A 17,624-nucleotide genomic window follows, 5' to 3' on the forward strand; every position below is an offset into this window, starting at 1 on the left:
GCGGAGAGGTATCGGGAGCCATTAAGATAGGGAGGGGGGTGAGACAGGGGTGCGTTTTAGCACCCCTGCTGTTTATCATTTATATTAATGGTCTGTCCAACTATTTAAAGAGAGCTACCCCTGATGTCCCAACTATTTTAGGAAACCCCCTACCCGTACTTTTATATGCAGACGACGCTGTCCTTATGGCACGTACACCTAATGCCCTACGTCTGCTTGTACATAGTTTTGTAAATTTTATGGAGGGACTGGATCTGAAAGTTAATTTTAAAAAGTATTTTATTATGTCCTGTGGGCCGGGCAAAAGGAAACTCGGCACAATTCGAATTGGAACAGATAAACTCGAATCTGTCCATAAGTTCCCTTATCTGGGGTTGGTTTTCGCTGCGAACGGCTCGTGGAGTGGGCATGTGGCCCACGCCACGAGCAAGTTCTCGAAAGCCAACAATTCTGTTCTGAGTCTCCCCCGCCCTAAGAAAATCGGCGCCACAAAAGCCATTGTTCAAATCTTTAAACTACAGTGTTCCCCTGTTGCCACGTATGGAGCCGAAGTTTGGGGATCAGCCAGCAGCATTAGTATCCAAAGAGAGGAAAACCGTTTTTGCAGAAAATTGCTGGGAGCCCCGATCTCCTCTTCCAATTTCATCTGCCATAACGAACTTAACCTCCCCTTCATAAATGACTTTATTAAAGCAAGACCAGCACTCTTTTGGATCAGAATCTGGAGAAACGAGGCTGCTGTCCTTACGCAAAACATCATTAAGGACTGCCTTAATTGTGAAAATGGCATGCAGATCCCTTGGTTTAAAGAAGTTTTTAAAATATTTAATGAAATTGGCAGAGGCATTTTGTTTACTGAGCCAACGGCTATTGAATTAAAGGATAAATTTGAGGTCCAAAAGGCACTTTACGCACTTTACCGTAATGAACGGCTTGGAATTGAGTTACAGAAATCAGGGGTCAAAAAATACATTGGCAACGGTCTTTGTATGCAAATCATGCCACCCTACCTCTCACTCCCTATGTCAAATTGGGAGCGATCTCTACTGTTTCGTCTAAGGGCAGGAACTGTGAAATTTTTGCTGTCTTTTCCTCTGGGGTATCAACATCATATAGATCTTACCCCCTGCCCTTGTAACGGTACAAGCACTCAAGATGATTTGCACTTTCTGTTTTTCTGTAAATTTTATGTGAGATATACCAAATGGCTTTTAACCCCATATTTTAGAAAATTCAGACCTCTCACACTTCAGGAATCCTATATGTTGCTGCTCACCTTGGACACTGATGAACTGACATTTCGCACTTGCACTTTTTTAAGACTAGCCATATGTGCACGTAAGACTATGGAAAGTCCTTGAAATCAGACTCAGTCATAAAGATACTACTGCTAAAACTTTATAAGATAATGAAATTTATTGCTTAACCACTGTATGAATTGTTTTGTTACTATGGAATGTTATTTATTTAACTGTTTTGTATTATGTGTATATATGTGCTTTGGTGTGTTCGGTACTTTTATGAATTTTATCAAATTCGAATAAAGGTCTTTTGAACTTGAACTTGATAGAGAGCTTAAGTAAGACGGAATTCCCAGCTAAGACATGCTGCAAAAATGTATAACTAAAAAGGAAGAGTAGCAAAAATGCAGTGACAACAAAGTAGAACAGTGAAAAACAGATAGCAAAACCGTTGCAATGATTGGTGAGCAAAAGCACGTGTTGGGGGCTTGGGCCACAGGAATCAGGGCAAATTCTGGAGCTGTGTCCAGGGGTTTACGCTAGAGTAAGATACAGTGTGAGGGATGAACTGCAAATATCCCGAAAGGGGGGAGAGGCACTCTTATACTATTATCTAGCAAACAGTTAAGAGTGAGAAAAAGAGCCTCATATCCCATAGAGTCGCCGAGCAGAGTTACATAAATCTGCAATCAATATGAACAAATATCATGGAATCAATGTAGTAAAGTCGTCCATTTTTTTATATCTTGCTTGAACTTTAAATACGGACAAGGACACAGCCCAAGAACAGGTGGTGTACAGGAACGTGAAGATGGATGACAAGAGATGTGATACAGGGGAAATAACCATAAAGAGGTAAATCCATCATGTTTTGGGAACAATAGTCAGGATTAATTAAAGAGAAGGAAGGGTTAACAGGGGTATATTAATGGTTAATGTACGTCCATGTTTGATTCACAAATCATGAAGCGGTAAAAAGTATTTGTATGTACCTCGACATATCTTTACTTTCACAACTTTACCTCGACATTTTCTCCTCTAGTTTTTTTTTTTAATATACCATGGTTGAATTCTATTTTTATCTACAATATATATGCAGACAATATTACACACACATGGCTACAAATGATGCTCGACTGCATGAAGTGAGGTTAAATAAGAATGAAAGGCAGGGTATGGAACCTTATCCTGGAGTTTCGTAGATAAATATGGTTAATACATCTCTTGCAAGGGAGCGCATCATTTGTAAGCCAATTATTGTAAGCCCAGTGAGAAGGCACCGCAGAACGTGTGAGAGTTGGAGAGCACACGTTTGAATCACAGTATGTAAGAGTGTGGATTCCGTGCAATAGAGAATAGCGCGAGCTCTTAGCAACAGCATCTGATAGCCACCAGATGGCGCTTTCAGAGCAGGAAAAGGCTGGACGAAAGAGGGCGGGCCCCGAGGGAGATACGTGCTCGAGTCTGGATCTCGAAACTCACCAGTTTCACAATTAAAATCGGGATAAACTAAAATAACGCCTACAATAAAACAACTCATTAAAATAAAAACTACGGCTAAGGCAGCTGTGAGCTGATGGGAGATCCAGCTACTTTATCTTTTAACAGTACACAAAATTTCGGCTCAAGCACTTTCATGCATGTTTTGCTTCTTAAAAAGAACACGTCCAAAACAGACACCGACAGGCACGTGGTTATCCACAGTGAAGCAGGTACATTGGCACCAGGAACCAGAGGTCCACAGTACCTCAGTTACAGATATTCAGATGTTTTTCATTACCAAAGGAGGCGCTGGAGGCCCATTTTCTTTCCTTGCATTAGAGTCCTGCACCTTTAATATGTCACTAAACGAAATGGCATCTTCAGTAAAGGGTAGCGAAGAAACACATCAGTTAAAGAGGCTTTTTAGCATAATGTCCCCCGAGAACTCTGGAAACTAATACTTTTAAGGCCAGGAACAAAATAATTTTTAACTAAATACATAGAACCTTCTAGAAGATGGTGCTTCCAATGTGCCTCAACATCTTTGCATTAGTCTAAAGATCTCTAGCCATGCCCTCTTCTGCACCACTGCAACGATGACTACACCACGATCATACTTGAAGGGCTTAGTAACAATTCTGATTGGTCATAAAACTGGGCATATGTTCTCCTGCCAGTTGAGTATGGTGGTTCGAGAACAGGTCTTCCTTAGCGGGCAGGTTTCCAAATCTGGGCCTAGTCAGCACTAGTCCATCCTGACCAGCTCCTTCATGATAGCTGTGCTGTAGTGAAAGGAAGAGGTTAACCACCTCCAGTGACCAACAAATCCAACATTACAACCCCACAACACTAATTCAAAAAAGCAAGGAGCCATATGTGACCTGCTACACGAGATATGAAGGAACCACCATTAAACTGGTGATTATTGTAGGCAGATATGGGGTATGTATGGCACACCACAAAGCACATCCTAACAAGAATTGTTAGCTCCTCTGGGGAGAGGAGTTGGCCTAAATGCTAAGGCGGTAGTCCTCGAATATGGGGAACTGGGTTCAAGTCTCGGCAACGACGCTTCATCCTGTGATTCCAGGCACATCACTTAATCTCCCCGTGCCTAATAACAAATGAATGTGTCCTCATGTAACGCAAATGGTATTATGTAAAGCGCTCTGATACCCGATTCAGGTCACATTTGCGCTATATAAAACTCCATAAAATAAAAGAATAGATCATCAACAAGAGGACCAGTGTTTTTACTGTAGCGCTAAGAGACAAATATGAGTGAGTGATAAAATATATTCACAAAATTGAACTTGATATTTACTGTTATGCGCTTTCATTTTACCAAGTGATGATAACGTTGCATGAGTAGTACTGCACCACGTGTCAGCCGTTTGTTTTCTGAGTGCTAAATGTCAACAAAGAATAAAGAATTCCTGCCAGCTTCATGCAATCAGACATGCTACTTACTTTGAGTCTGAGTAGTTCAAGCAAGGAAAGATTAGTCTACTCTGGACAATCCCTACTCCTTTTATCCGATTATGAACTGCTGAAAATCAGATGGCTCTGCATTTTATTGGCCGGCGATACACAAGGTGGTCCGGGGTCATGTTTAATTTGGAATGTATTGTACACATGTGAACAGGAAAGGGACACGAGGCCGCCATGTTGGTAGTGCTGTAAATGTGGCTAACAGAGCTACAAATACCTGGAGTTTGTTTCCTGGTAAGCTTCAAAGTGTGCGTTAACCCTATTGTCTCAGAAGGGGGATGTGGTTTCTGCATCATTGACCCTGTGTAATACCGCTGTGGGCGGCGTGGTTTTTTTCAGTAGGGATCGAATAAAATAGTGACATGACTGCAAAAGCTTCTCTTTAAAACAAAGAAAATACTGGCCGTGGAATTTGTGTTTGTTTGCACTGCCACGTGTTTAGAGTGAAACACTGCCAAGTTTTGCGCTGGCGCTTGCCAGCATTCTTTTTTACCTTATTGCATTAGCAAGATTATGCCTGTGACTGAGTGAGGGCATAATTTCCTAGTTGCACTTGCCTTGTTAAAAGAAATTCCTTTTTGGGCTAGCGCAGGTCATGAAGGATCCCATCAATGAGATCATCAGCAGTGCCTGCATGCCCTCTGCTACTGAGAACTGCAGTCACACAGTCTGCCTCCGGTTAGTGCGCTTCCTTCCGTTTCTGGTGCTTTGCAGATATGTTTTAAGATCTTCCTAGAATTAATTGTTGCTCAAATGGGTGTAATATCTGATATTTATATGTTTCCCTCATCTTCATTGCTTGATTTTGCCCCCAAGAAATGTCACTCATAGTCGTTGAAATGTCACTCATAATTACTCTGGAATTATGAAAATGCCACACATAGCAATCTGAAACCTTGGCAGCTATGGACTATGTACTTTCACAATATGTTAAAAATATTTCCTGAAAACCCTTTTGGGATAATTGAGGTAAAATGTACATACCAGATTATAGCTGGTGACCGGTTTGTTCCTCAGGGCTGGCGGTCGGTAGGCCTGGGCAGCCTTGGGCTCAGAATCCGGCACATCACCTGGAACCGCCTGGTAAACTATCGACTTTGCTTTAAGAACGCCATCCAAAAAGGGCTGCCAAGAAACTTGCCAGAGTTCTTCATTTGGAGGCACTTCATATTTGTGCAAAACTGTACCAGTGTAGTGCCAGATCTTGTACCCGTTCCCAACTCTCAACCTTGGGGAACATGTAGCTGTAACGATGTGCTCACCATCAGGGCACCAGGCAAAAAAAGTCGAATCGGATGCCTGAGGTTTGGAGATGAGCTTGTAGTTTTTCACATCCCAAACTTCCATTTGTCCTCGCAGATTTCCAAACCCTGCCAAAACGAGGATGTGTCCTTGTGGGCTGTAGTAGGCAGCATTACGGGGTCCGGTTCCAAAGTCAAAGATCGGATCACACTTGAGGTTGTACACGGTTGCTTTCGCCGGCATAAAGCCATACACCACACAAAATTCCGTTGAGTTTGAATTCCACACAACATCATAAATGGGGCCATTTTTTGCTGTACAAAAACAAAACATAGGAGAGATTTATTTTCATCAAATATAAATGCAGATTAAATATTTTACTATACACTTCTCACACAGAGGGCGCTCTTCCTTGACCTGCACGGTCAGAATAATGCATCGCAGATGAAGAAGCTGGGATTGCCTTGCAAAAATAATCAAGTGTAGGCCAAGGTGCCCCACAACACGAACCAGTTAGTCCATCTCACCTGATTCGCAACAAACCGCCCTCTTTTCCAGTAGCACGTAAAGACTGAGTAACAGCTGTGCATGTTGCCGTAAATTCATCACTTGGGGACAAGCATTTGGGATCAGTTTTTATACACATTGGAGACTATCTGGCGACCCATTTGCTTTCAGCTCAAAGGCAAATCGGTTTAATTCTTTTCAAATGACAGTAAGCACATTTTTCACACACGCAATATTGTCAATTCTACAGTACAATAATAACTTGGCGGATCCTGTCAATATGCTTCTAGTTTCCCACAATGTCCTGGGTGACCTTATCTGGTTCGCTTTTTTAATGTGGTGCTGTAATTTAATGTGGCACACTACAAGGGTCTGACAAGAACAAGATGCCTGAAATGTTGCGCCTGTAAATAAATCCATGAGGGTGCACCACTTGTACGTTTGGATTAAGAGCAGGTGACCCTTGGCTACCTCCTTTAAGTCACACAAAGCAATGAAAGCCTGTAATCCTAAACTCAACAAGCTACTGATGATGTTGACCGACCTGTTCCTGGTTGGTAACAGGAATGGATCCTGTCCTTGCTGAAAGACCTACTTGAGGCATGTGATCTCCTAGTGATGAAATAGGTAACCCTAAAGCTATAGTTAGTCCAGCTATAAAAAAACACAGCAGGTAGACAAGTGAGCTGCATACCTTTTTGTGGTCAGTAATTTTATGCTAATGTCAAATTGAACTATTCAACGGGCGGAGTACTGTTCATGGGAGGAACTTATTTTAACCGCATCGCTGCTGCGGCGATTTTTGCGCTGTGCGGCTGTTTTCCCTTTTCCGCGATACATGACGAGTTCAGCTCGTCATCAGCACACGCCACCCGTGGGTGATGACGAGCTGAGCTCGTCATCAGCATCGAAAGGGTTAAGATTTGGGGAACTGTTACCATTCAAGCTACTGAGATCTGAGCAACATGGCTGATGACCCGTGGAGCTGCTTGACAGCTAATGAGCAGATTGGCCGTAGTTTCCCCCTGGACCGTCACCTACCTAGCTGGACATTGGGCATAGTTCCTCCTCGTCTCCTCGCTAGTACTACTTCCTGCCCTCCCTCCTACAAATTATTGAAACATTGTTTATGTGTACTGTACCTTACTAGGCTCTTGTATGTGATGTAACTTTTAACGCAACAATCCAAAATGTAAAGCGCTCCGATACCCTTTGGGTCAAGTTTGCGCTATATAAAACTTTATAAATACATGAATAGGAGACGCTACCTTTTATTTGTGATACCGGCATTAATTGTCATAGGCCAGTCTGCTGGTGATGACGGCCTGGGTGACTGTGCATCTGTTGTCAGTGGGGAGCCATTTGAATATCTTGCTGTTCTATTCGTAGGACAAAGAAACAGGATGAGGTGATGGCGTTCCTATTTGACCATCATGACGTCTGTTGTCCAAGATGGCGCTAAGGTTTTCAGCATGGTTGGTGAATGTGGGGCCTAGGTTGGATGGCCATCCGGAGGAGTCCCATGTTAGAGTATAAAGAGTACATGGGGAACAAATGGCCACATAAGAGAATAACATGAGGTGAATGTAGTGGCAGTGGTCAGCCATTTGTTATGCTGCAGTTTACTAAATCAGGGAACGTTAGCAAGCATACCAACAAAAAAGTGCAGCCAAGACTTGGTCAAACTAGATATCTGTTCTAAAATCAAAGTTGGAAACATAAAAATTACATAAAGTGTGGGCTGTAAACCAACTGCCTGTAGTACGGTCGACATCGATGGAAAAACATCTTTGGGTGCCACTGGTTTCTTTAGCCCCAACAGTGCAAATGTGGACTACTGCATGAAGATCAATAGCCAGAAACAATTCGCCTTATAGCACAGTAGATCGGTACGGAACATATTAAATGCCTCCTTATTAGGATTATGGCCACTGCAAATTCAATAGGCCTGGTGACAGATTAAAGCAAGCGCAGGCATCTGCCTTAATGAACCAGCACAAGGATTCTTAATGGGTGCAAGCTGCACAAAGGGCAGAAAATGGCTTGTTGCTAAGGCAGGGAATGCCCAAATAGCAAACTATCCTTTCGTGAGGATATGAAAACCCTTGCCCCTTCTACCCAAAGATGTAGTGAAGTATCTTTCATAAGAACAGGTCCAATGAATTAAAATCAGATAGTTTCTCAGAGGTCTCCTCACATGCAGGTTATGTGTATGCTTTCTCTTGTAAATCAGACCAGACATAAAAATAGGTTCTATTTCTATTATCAATGTCAGTGTTAAACAGGCCGACCTTTGCTGCAATCAGGTATTTTTCTTGGAAATTCCCCCTGGAGATGCCACTTCCCTTTTGGTAAAGGCACACGTTTGTCCACGTGAGGGAATAATAACTAAAACAAATATGCAGACTAAGGCGAGTTATTGTTTACATTGTGTGTTACGCAAAGCCCTGGTTTACGTAAGAGTTGGCTTGATTTTCTTACAGTGCTCTTGTATAAGAATTGTATTGCATCTCAATAGTCAACTGTATCACAATGCTCTATTTTCATTGTTCTCTGGAAAGGGAACCCCGCGCCTCAAAATAGAAGGAAATAGGATGCCCGCAATCTTATTATTCAGAGATTATATTGTCAATTGCCAATCCTGGAATGCTTTGCACAAATCACCAAATCTTTTTGAACAATTTTTTATGCAACTGAACTTCAGGATTAAAATAAATCGAAGTTAATGGAAGATGGGCACGGGGAGCATTTAAACAAACACTACTGTTTGAGTTACAGTTTAACGGAGGTTATCTCCTATGATCATTTTGGACTACTATTCACCGATTCATAACATGGAAAAATTAAACCTTTAAGATCATACTTACATTGAATCAATGCAATGGGCAAGCCTAAAATTAGAAATTGGGGAATCTATGTGCTCGTACAAAAAAGATGCATTCTTCTAAAATGGTGGGAAAATCATGCTCTGGGTTGTGATCTGGGGGCATTATAAAGCTATAGAGCTATTGGTTTAAGAAATTAAATACATTCAAAAATGCAGTCTGCTGACTTTTATTGCACATTCAGAATTCGGCTTACATTTCCTTTGTTATGTCTTTTAGCTGATCCAATAATTATATTGGTTAAAATGTGGTTGAAGCTCTTTTCTTAACATTTACATCGAAGAATGTGATAAATAATAGAGCAGACGACTCAGGCTGCCATGGTTCAACCATATTATGGATTTTTTTGACCCTAAACATGGAAACTGGTTTTCAGATCCTTGAAACCTTCTAACGAGGCAAGATTTTGACAGATTTTCACATGAAGGATACTTATGGAAATGGTAAACTTGAATCCAATAACATGTCCACCTAACAGAGAGATATGGCTCCCTATCCACCCTTAATGATAGAACCCTTATGTATGTATTATCTATAGCAGAAGACTGAGAACTGTTCACAAGGTTACTACTGGCACAATGGTTATCCATTCAGAAACTGGGACATAGAAGAGGTGGTTATGATGTCATTTATTTGCCCAGGTTGATTACAAATGAGGGTGACCATAGTTCATTTTCTTATTGTGCAGATGTTACAAGACTGGAGGCTTAGAAGGGACTTGATCATCCTTTGTCTTAGCGCGAAGCTTATTAAGTACAATATGACAGTAGTGGAATTTTTGTAAACCACCACTGAGATCAATGATCTATGTACATTAGAAAAATATCTAAAGTGTGCTTTAAGACCGAGTACATTCTACTTCAATATGATCTAGAAGTCATCTCTATCACGAAAGGAGATCTGTTGTTGAGGTTCTAAGATATGGGTACTGCAACAAGAGGACCAACAGACAACACAGTTGGTTGTATAGAATATCTCTGAGTATTCAGAACTTTATCGGTTGGCCTAATTGGGATTATAATGATGTGTAATATTTCCATTTTATATTTGTATGTCTTAAACATAACATTTCATATAGTATTATGTATCTTAAACTGGGTTTTGCTATAAAGAGTTATGGTTTATTTAACTGAAGTAAACAATTGAGTTGTAAGTTAATTTTATTTGGCAAGTTTGTTCTCAAACAGTTGTAGAAATCTCAGTCTGTGCGCAAGTGAACTCTGTTATCTCCATCAATGCAATGCACAACTGATGACATTTGGCTACACATATCCAAAGGTTATTTATAGAACTTACTTCGAGGTCATGCTGCCCCAAAGATTTGGGACCCACATCGTTGCGTTTGGCAGTTCTTTCTTCCAGGAGGTGGCAAAGGTTTACTTTGATATTATTAAACGTGGTGTTGTATCGGTTCTGCACCCAAAGATCAATTTTAAGAAGGACCCATCGGCCCCAGAATTTTTAATCTAGAACGTCAATATATGGGCAGCCCAGCAACATAGTAACTGTGCTAAGTACCCCCAATAGAAACATTATAATAAATAATAATAATAGCACAGTTGTAAAGCACAATCTTATCATCCTGAAGGGTATCTAAGTGCTGGAGGGCCGTCAGCGAGAGAAAGTGAGCTACTGTCCAAAGTCAAATGTTGCTGAGCAGAGCTGCTGCCAGCGATCGAACCATGCGCCCTACGCTCCGGAGTCAGTCACTCTGGGTGCTGCGCCACACCTCTATTACATTTTAGACATTCATATGATGTACATATTGTTCACCTGCACAACATATTTACCTAGAATTGATCAGAGCTATAGCTTGTGCAGTTTTATTGGGACGCACGTCCAGCTAAACATAATTGTGGACACAAGTTGCCTTATTAGTATAAATATAAAAACTCTTTTATGCCATTGAAAGTTGTTCCCAGCTTTCTATTCCTTTGCTAAAATCTAGATAGATTCACCATAAAGGTGCAAGTGTTATTTGTCCCCCATCTCTGTTTATTACATCGTATAGTTTGTAAATGATGCCTTGGGTACATCTGTGTAGGTCTTTATTATCTTTTAATCTTATAGTAAGCCTCCAATTGTTGCACTGATCACTCCAGAGGTTCACTATAATTGATTGTATCTGGAAGTATTTCAGTCATTCTATTTTCCTAAATTAAAAAAACAAAAAAACAAACAAACACAAAACCTACCACATCTTACTCTTGATGTCACAGTGTTGTATAGTCCTTATGAACGAAAACAGATAACACCTGTGGAAGGGCTCCCAACACTAGTTTAACTAAAATACTGCTTTGCTAATAATTTGTTTGGTTTCAGTAAACAGTTTATCTTCAAGATATCCTGTCTGGCAATGCACTTATCCATGGATGCCCATTATTCAGAGTACATTGAGATTCAATTCCTAACTTGGATGCCTTGTGGTACTGTTCTAAAATCACAACCAACAGGCCACCTCTGTATTCAGACAGTCAAGGGAGCCCGCTGTAAATTCTTGCCCTTTTCCCTCTGAAAATAAATGGAAATCATATTAGACTGCAGTATGTATTATAGCTCAGTAAAATGGTTGATCGCTTTATAGCTATAACTGAACTTTCTTTGTCTCCAATTTCTTACACCAGAATGTAAAATATCTTTTAAACAGCATACCTACTGATAGGAATTCTGAAATATTTGACAATCTTTGTTTCATGCCTAAAAGGTAAAACCAAATTGTGTTCCTCAGCTCCAGCCCATGGTGTCATCAAGTTAATGCTTTGTTACAGAGTGCCAGGGATGGTGTCAGGTGTTGCTGTATTCTTTTTACAATATTGGCTGCTGATATCTGTGGATCATTTTAGAAATGCCAAGGATGGTTGCTTTTACTGTGTGCTCGGTCTAAGATAAAGAATGGACATTTTAAGGAAATGAACATTTTAGTGCTGCTGGGGGATGACAGGACCTGCACAGTTTTACAATCTCCACCGGTGGTCATATGTGCTTTGGAAGACGGATTAGAAAAGAAAGGAGCATGGCAAATTTTTTTACTTAAAATGAGAATAAGAAAATCTCTAGACTTTGTCACAATTAAAAACTCGACTTGGTTTCTCAGTTGATCAGGCCAGCACCTTGGTGAAACCTGTGAGCTGACATACAAGGCAACTTCATATGTTACCAATGGCTTACCTCTACAAATTATGCATTCATACTAACATTCAAATGCCTTAGAATATGGACTTTCCGGACTGGCTAAACAATATGGGATAGACTATCCACTAATCTCTTAAGAAATATGTTCTTCAATAAGTATACTTGTTCTTGAATATCTCAGTAACGCACTGTTAGAGACAGGATCTTGTTTCAGATTCCTTACCTTTGTAGTTCCCAGGCGTCAGACTGGATCTGGAAGGTTTTTGCATGAGCAGTACCCCTGTGCGTCGGTAGGTGGCATAGATCGGCTCCACATGGTGTTTGAGTCGTCGGCGCCGGAAGTGACAACTGCGTCACCTATAAAGGTGCCACCTCGGTGCACAGACGTCAGTAACTTTTCGCGACAGTCCAAGCCAGGAGAACAGAGCCATGAAGTGAACGGGCACCGGTGTGTCCAAACTAGGGACCTGAAAGGGATCAGCCCTGACACTAGAAACTTGTCTGCAGAGCTGGGAGGAGGAGTGGGTCAGTAAGGAATCTGCGGCTGGATCCCACCTCTACCATCTAATGCATTACCGAAGGTAAGTAACTTGTTCATCTGATAGAGACATCTATACTTACCTTTGAATAAATACCCAAGCCATACTATCCCGAAGGTGGGCTGTGGACAAATTTGAAACTAAAGTGTCCTGCAGGGCTGAACGTGCGCAGTGCCCGTCCTTGCGGACCGAACTGTCCAGACAGTAGTGTTTGGTAAATGTGTGTAGGGACGCCTACGTTGCTGCTGACAGATGTCCAGGACTGGGACTCCAAGTGCTAATGCAGTTGTAGCAGCTTTAGCCCCGTGGAATGAGCCCTTAAGCCCTCAGGAGCCTGCTCGTTGGCCAGTGGGTAGCATATTTTAATACAGAGAACAACCCAGAGCGAAATGGATGGTTTCTGTGCAGCCTGACCCTTCTTTACGCCAACATACCCCACGTATTGGTTGTACACTCAGAACTCTTGTGTAAGGTAGAATGACAACGCTCTTTTTGACTCCACACTCCTCTTCTTTTGAGGGATGTGGAGGAGAGTAGAAAGTGGGCAAGGTGTCGGATTGGCCCAAATGGAATGGTGTTTCCACTTTCATCAGGAAAGAGGCCCTAGTGCGAAGCACCAATTTGACTGGAAAAACAGACCAGAATGGATGCTTGGATGATAAAGCTTGCTCTGACTCACCCTCTGGGCAGATGTTATTGACACTTCAAAGGCTACATTGATGGTGAGCAGCCGGAGGGAACAATTGTGAAGAGGTTCGAAAGGAGCACACATTAAGAAAGTGAGAGCCAAATTAAGGTCCAACTGGGGCATAAGGAAAGGGAGGGGGACATATTTACAAGACCTTTAATAAACAGTAGGGGACTTAAATAAAGAGAGTTGGTCAGGCATCCGCAAAAAGGCAGACAGCGAAAAAAGGTAACCCTACAGAGTGCCCAAAGCAGAGCCCTGCTGGGCAAGGGTAAGAATAAACAGGACATCAGAAAGGGAAGCAAAAAGAGGGTCTGTAGACTTTTCTGTACAACATAATACAAATTTGTTCCACCGGCAGGTGTACACCATTTGTGTGGAGGGATGCCTGGTTGCCAAAATAACATTGCAGACTTTGGGAGCAAGGTAGAAAGCGGTCAACTGTGACGGAAGCAAGAAGGCGCAGAGTTGACAGGCTCAGGCAGAGGACCATCCCCTGCTGATGCGACAGAATATCCTCCCAAAGGGACAGCCTAAGAGTAGGATCGATGCTCATGCTGAGAAGTTCAGGATACCAGACTCTGTACCCAGTCTGGAGCCACAAGGATGACTTGGGCCCAGTCGTTCCTGATCTTCTAGAGAACTCTTGGCCAAAGTGGTATGGACGGAAAGGCGTACAGGAGAAGAAAAGCGTTTCTGAGCAAGAGCTGTCTTGGAAACTCCAGTGCATAAAACTGCTGCCACAGCATTCAGGGAACCTGCCAGGTGTTGAACCATGAGGGATATGCTCTGCTGTTCCAGCCATTTCCTGAGACGCAGAGCCACTTGGCAAAGGGTGCACGGCCATACCCTGCCTTGTCTGTTGCAGTACTACTTGGCAGTGGTGTGGTCTGTAAACACTTGTAGCAGCCTTCCCTTGATGGAGGTTAAAAAGACTTTCAATGCCAGTCTGATTGTTCGGCGCGCCACCTCTCCCAGATGGATGCTCCAACCACGGAGTGACGCCTTCGTCACTACTATGAGATCAGGTTGGGGAAAGGAGAGAGTTCTGACTGTGACCCAATCACGGTTCATTAGCCACCACTGCAGGTCTTTTGCAATTCCTTCCGAGATCTGAACCATGTTGGAAAGACTCTCCTGGTGCTGTGCCAATTGGAACTTCAGGTCCCAATGCACAGCCGGCATATGCCATCTGGCATGTGTGATGCAGGAGGCCAGGAGGCCCAGCAGTCTCAGAGTCATTCTCATTAAAATCCAGGATAGAGGCTGAAACATCGGCATCATAGCCTAAATATCCTCGCCTCGCTGCTCGGGAGGATAAGCCCGAAACTGCACTGTGTCCATAACAGCTCTGTTGAAAGGGACTGTTTGAGAGGGAGTCAGGTGTGACTTCGGCAAGTCGATAGTGAACCCCAGCGAATTCAGAAGGTTCGCCATGGTCTCGAGGTGGTAGACAGCCTGTGGCGAGCCCACCTCAGTAGGCAATCGTTGAGAAACAGGAAAACTGGAACCCCTGATCTGCGTAGATGAGCTGTTCCCACAGTCATCAACTTGGTGAACACCCAAGGGTCACTGGTAAAGCCAAAACGAAGCATGATGAATTGAAAATGTTAGTGACCTACTGCAGGTGGTGCCGAAGGGCTGGCAGGACAGGAATATGAAAATAGATGTCCTGCAAGCCCAACGCTACTATCCAGTCCCCTGGGGACAGGCCAGACAAAACCGGAGTCAATGTGAGCATCTTGAACTTCTCCTTCTAGAGGAAGAGATGGAGGATTTGTTCTTTTTGGGAATCGGAACGTAGTGCGAATAGCAAGCTCTGCCTACTTCCACACCGGAAGACTTTCTATGGCTCCCTTCACCAAGACTGTCTTGGGGCTAGAGCGTTCGACCTCGAAGCTCGGGAACCGGGTTTGAGCATCGGCAACGGCACTCAACATCCTGAGATTCTGGGCAAATCACTTAATCTCTCCTTGCCTAATAAAAATGAATGTGACCATCTGTAACAAAACTGGTGCTCATGTAAAGCTCTTTGATAACCAATATCTTTGGGTATAGTTTGTGCCATATAAAACTCTATAAAAAAAAAAAAGACAGCTGTCACTTTCTCACGAAGCAGGGACAAATCATCCTCTGTCAGCCAGCCAGTTGTGAGATAGAGGCAAAGGGGGGAGGGAAGGAGGCAAAGGGAAGGAAGTAGCCCCTACAAATGATCTGATCTGTAAAACCCATCTGTCTGATTTTATGGACTACCAGTGGGGCAGATGACGGCTGATTCTACCCCCAACTGGGCGCCCAGATTCTTGTAGGCTAAGATGCGGAGGGCTTAGAGGCTGCGACTGCAGTGGGATTGGTGGTTGTGGCAGACCTCTGGCTAGCTTTCCAACGGGGTTGGGATGAATCACATGCTTGCCCCCGCACAATCTGGGAAAGATACGTGGGGCGGTGGCTGGAGTATGGTTGGCATGGTTGAAAGCCTCTTCTGTAGCCACGAATGGGGCAATAGGCAGACTGAGGTCGGCGCAAGGCAACTGAAAGCCCCAAGGACTTGGCTGTAGCCCGCAAGTCCTACAAGGCTCCAGCGCTGAGTCTACTTTGTCCCCGAAGAGATGGTTGCCATCAAAGTGCATGTCTATGAGGGAAGCCTGGACATTCACTTGAAAGGCCATATGTTCACAGCCAGGTGTGGCGTCTAAGTGCCACAGCCATCGAAACCGCTCTGCCCATTGAAGTCAGTGGTATCCAAACCACACCTAATGGTGAACTTCGCTGCATCTCCCCCATCCTTGACTGCTTGGGAGAGAACAGCCCAGGCCTCTTTCAGGACTTGTGCAGCTGTGTCCCACAGAGTGTGGGAGTAGCGGCTCAACAAGCATGCAATGTTCTCAAACCGCAATGCAAGGCTGGTGGAAGAAAACATCTTCTTCCCCAAGCTATCCAGCACCCTGTCTGGGGATGCGGCAGGGAATGCGCACTGGGATAAAGAGGCTTGGACCACCAAGCTCTCATGGGTGTAGTGTTGGGTAAGCAAGTTCAAGTTCCCAGTGGCAGCGGGCTATTGTCCTGTTCACCGGAGCCGCTGTGCTGGGCTTGCACCAGGTTCCCAGTAGGATATCCGTCAGTCTTTCATCAAAAGGGAAGAAAGACTTCAGAAGAGACCGCTCCCGAATGCAGATCTACTGTCAAGATTTTAGTCTTGACTGCCACCGAAGGCAACTCCTGATCCAGGACCTCAGTTGCCCTCTTCACCACCATGTAATAAGATGCTCCCTTCTCCATAGGTACAATAGAGGAAGAAAGACTACCAGTATCTTGGGATGTGTCCAGATCACTGGCATTCCCAAGTTACTCACACCAGCCCATTTCCTGGTCTTCTAATTGAATTGGATTCAGGCACAGACCTAGGATACTTGGGTACTGTCTGCTCTGAAATCTGTATCAATGGCCACCATTCCAGCTCCGTTTCGGATTTGTGGCTGTAAAAAGGGCTGGCGCCAGCAGCGTCAGTATCATTTGTGTCAGGTCGGGAGAAATTGCTTTAGCACGACCTGTGCCAGTCTGGATTGGATCCAGAGGGGCCTGTCTAGGCCGGAGGGCTCGGTGCGCTTAAATAAATGAGCATGGCCTCGTAAAATTCCTTTATTTGAGCGGTGTCACTCCTGCTCCAGGAAAAGCTGGGACCTCAGAATCGGCCCTGGCAATGATTCTGAGGAACCGTGCCTTGAACATCGATGCTCCTTCGTAGCGTCAGCTGGCAGACAAGGAGAAGTCGAAGTATGCTTAGACTTGTTGTGCTTTTTATGTTTCCTCCCCAAAGGTCCAGATTACTCGGAATGGGAGGATGACAACTTGGGGCTCCTGCAGTGGTTCTGCAACCTCCCTCTTGATTGGGACCGAGACAGACATGGCGTCACGTGCTGGGCTGCTAGCAGCTTCAGGGCCTACTCCCTCAAAGCCTTAGGTGCCATGGCCAGGCAGTCCGAGCACGACTTTGAGTTGTGATCGCGCTCAAGGAGACACCACAGACAAGGTGTGGGTCGATTACTAACAAGGCGCAATGACAGCTACCACATGGTTTAAGTCGGTTTTACTCAAAGACATCACCTCGACACACCAGGAGGAAAACAAGGTACGTCAGCATACTGAGGTGGCGCCTACATATAGGTGATGCGGACGTCACTTCCAGCGCAGAAGCAGACGTGTGGAGCCGATTGATGCCACCGACCGGCGCGCACTGGGACTCCTCATGCAAAAATCTTCATGATCCAATCTGACACCTGGGAAATTCAATGGTAAGGAATCAGTGGCTAGATGTCTCTATCAGATATTAAGGAATATTATAATCAGCAGGTTTAAGAGTTATCTTTCTTCTATAGCTCCCACTATACAACACTAGGTTCTAGCTTGAAAGTGTAGA

The 17,624-nt window shown here is 43.7% G+C and overlaps 1 protein-coding gene across 1 annotated transcript in view; it reads right to left on the reverse strand.

The window, feature by feature from the left end:
* EIF2A (eukaryotic translation initiation factor 2A) overlaps nucleotides 1–17,624 on the reverse strand; it is a 288,313-nt gene that overhangs the window by 60,955 nt on the left and 209,734 nt on the right. The window contains exon 10 of the mRNA XM_086944079.1: nucleotides 5,199–5,770. Coding sequence (XP_086800205.1) covers nucleotides 5,199–5,770 — 572 coding nt within the window. The remainder of the gene's footprint in view (nucleotides 1–5,198; nucleotides 5,771–17,624) is intronic.

Source organism: Lissotriton vulgaris, chromosome 11, assembly GCF_964263255.1.
Source record: "Lissotriton vulgaris chromosome 11, aLisVul1.2, whole genome shotgun sequence".
Classification (NCBI taxonomy): domain Eukaryota; kingdom Metazoa; phylum Chordata; class Amphibia; order Caudata; family Salamandridae; genus Lissotriton; species Lissotriton vulgaris.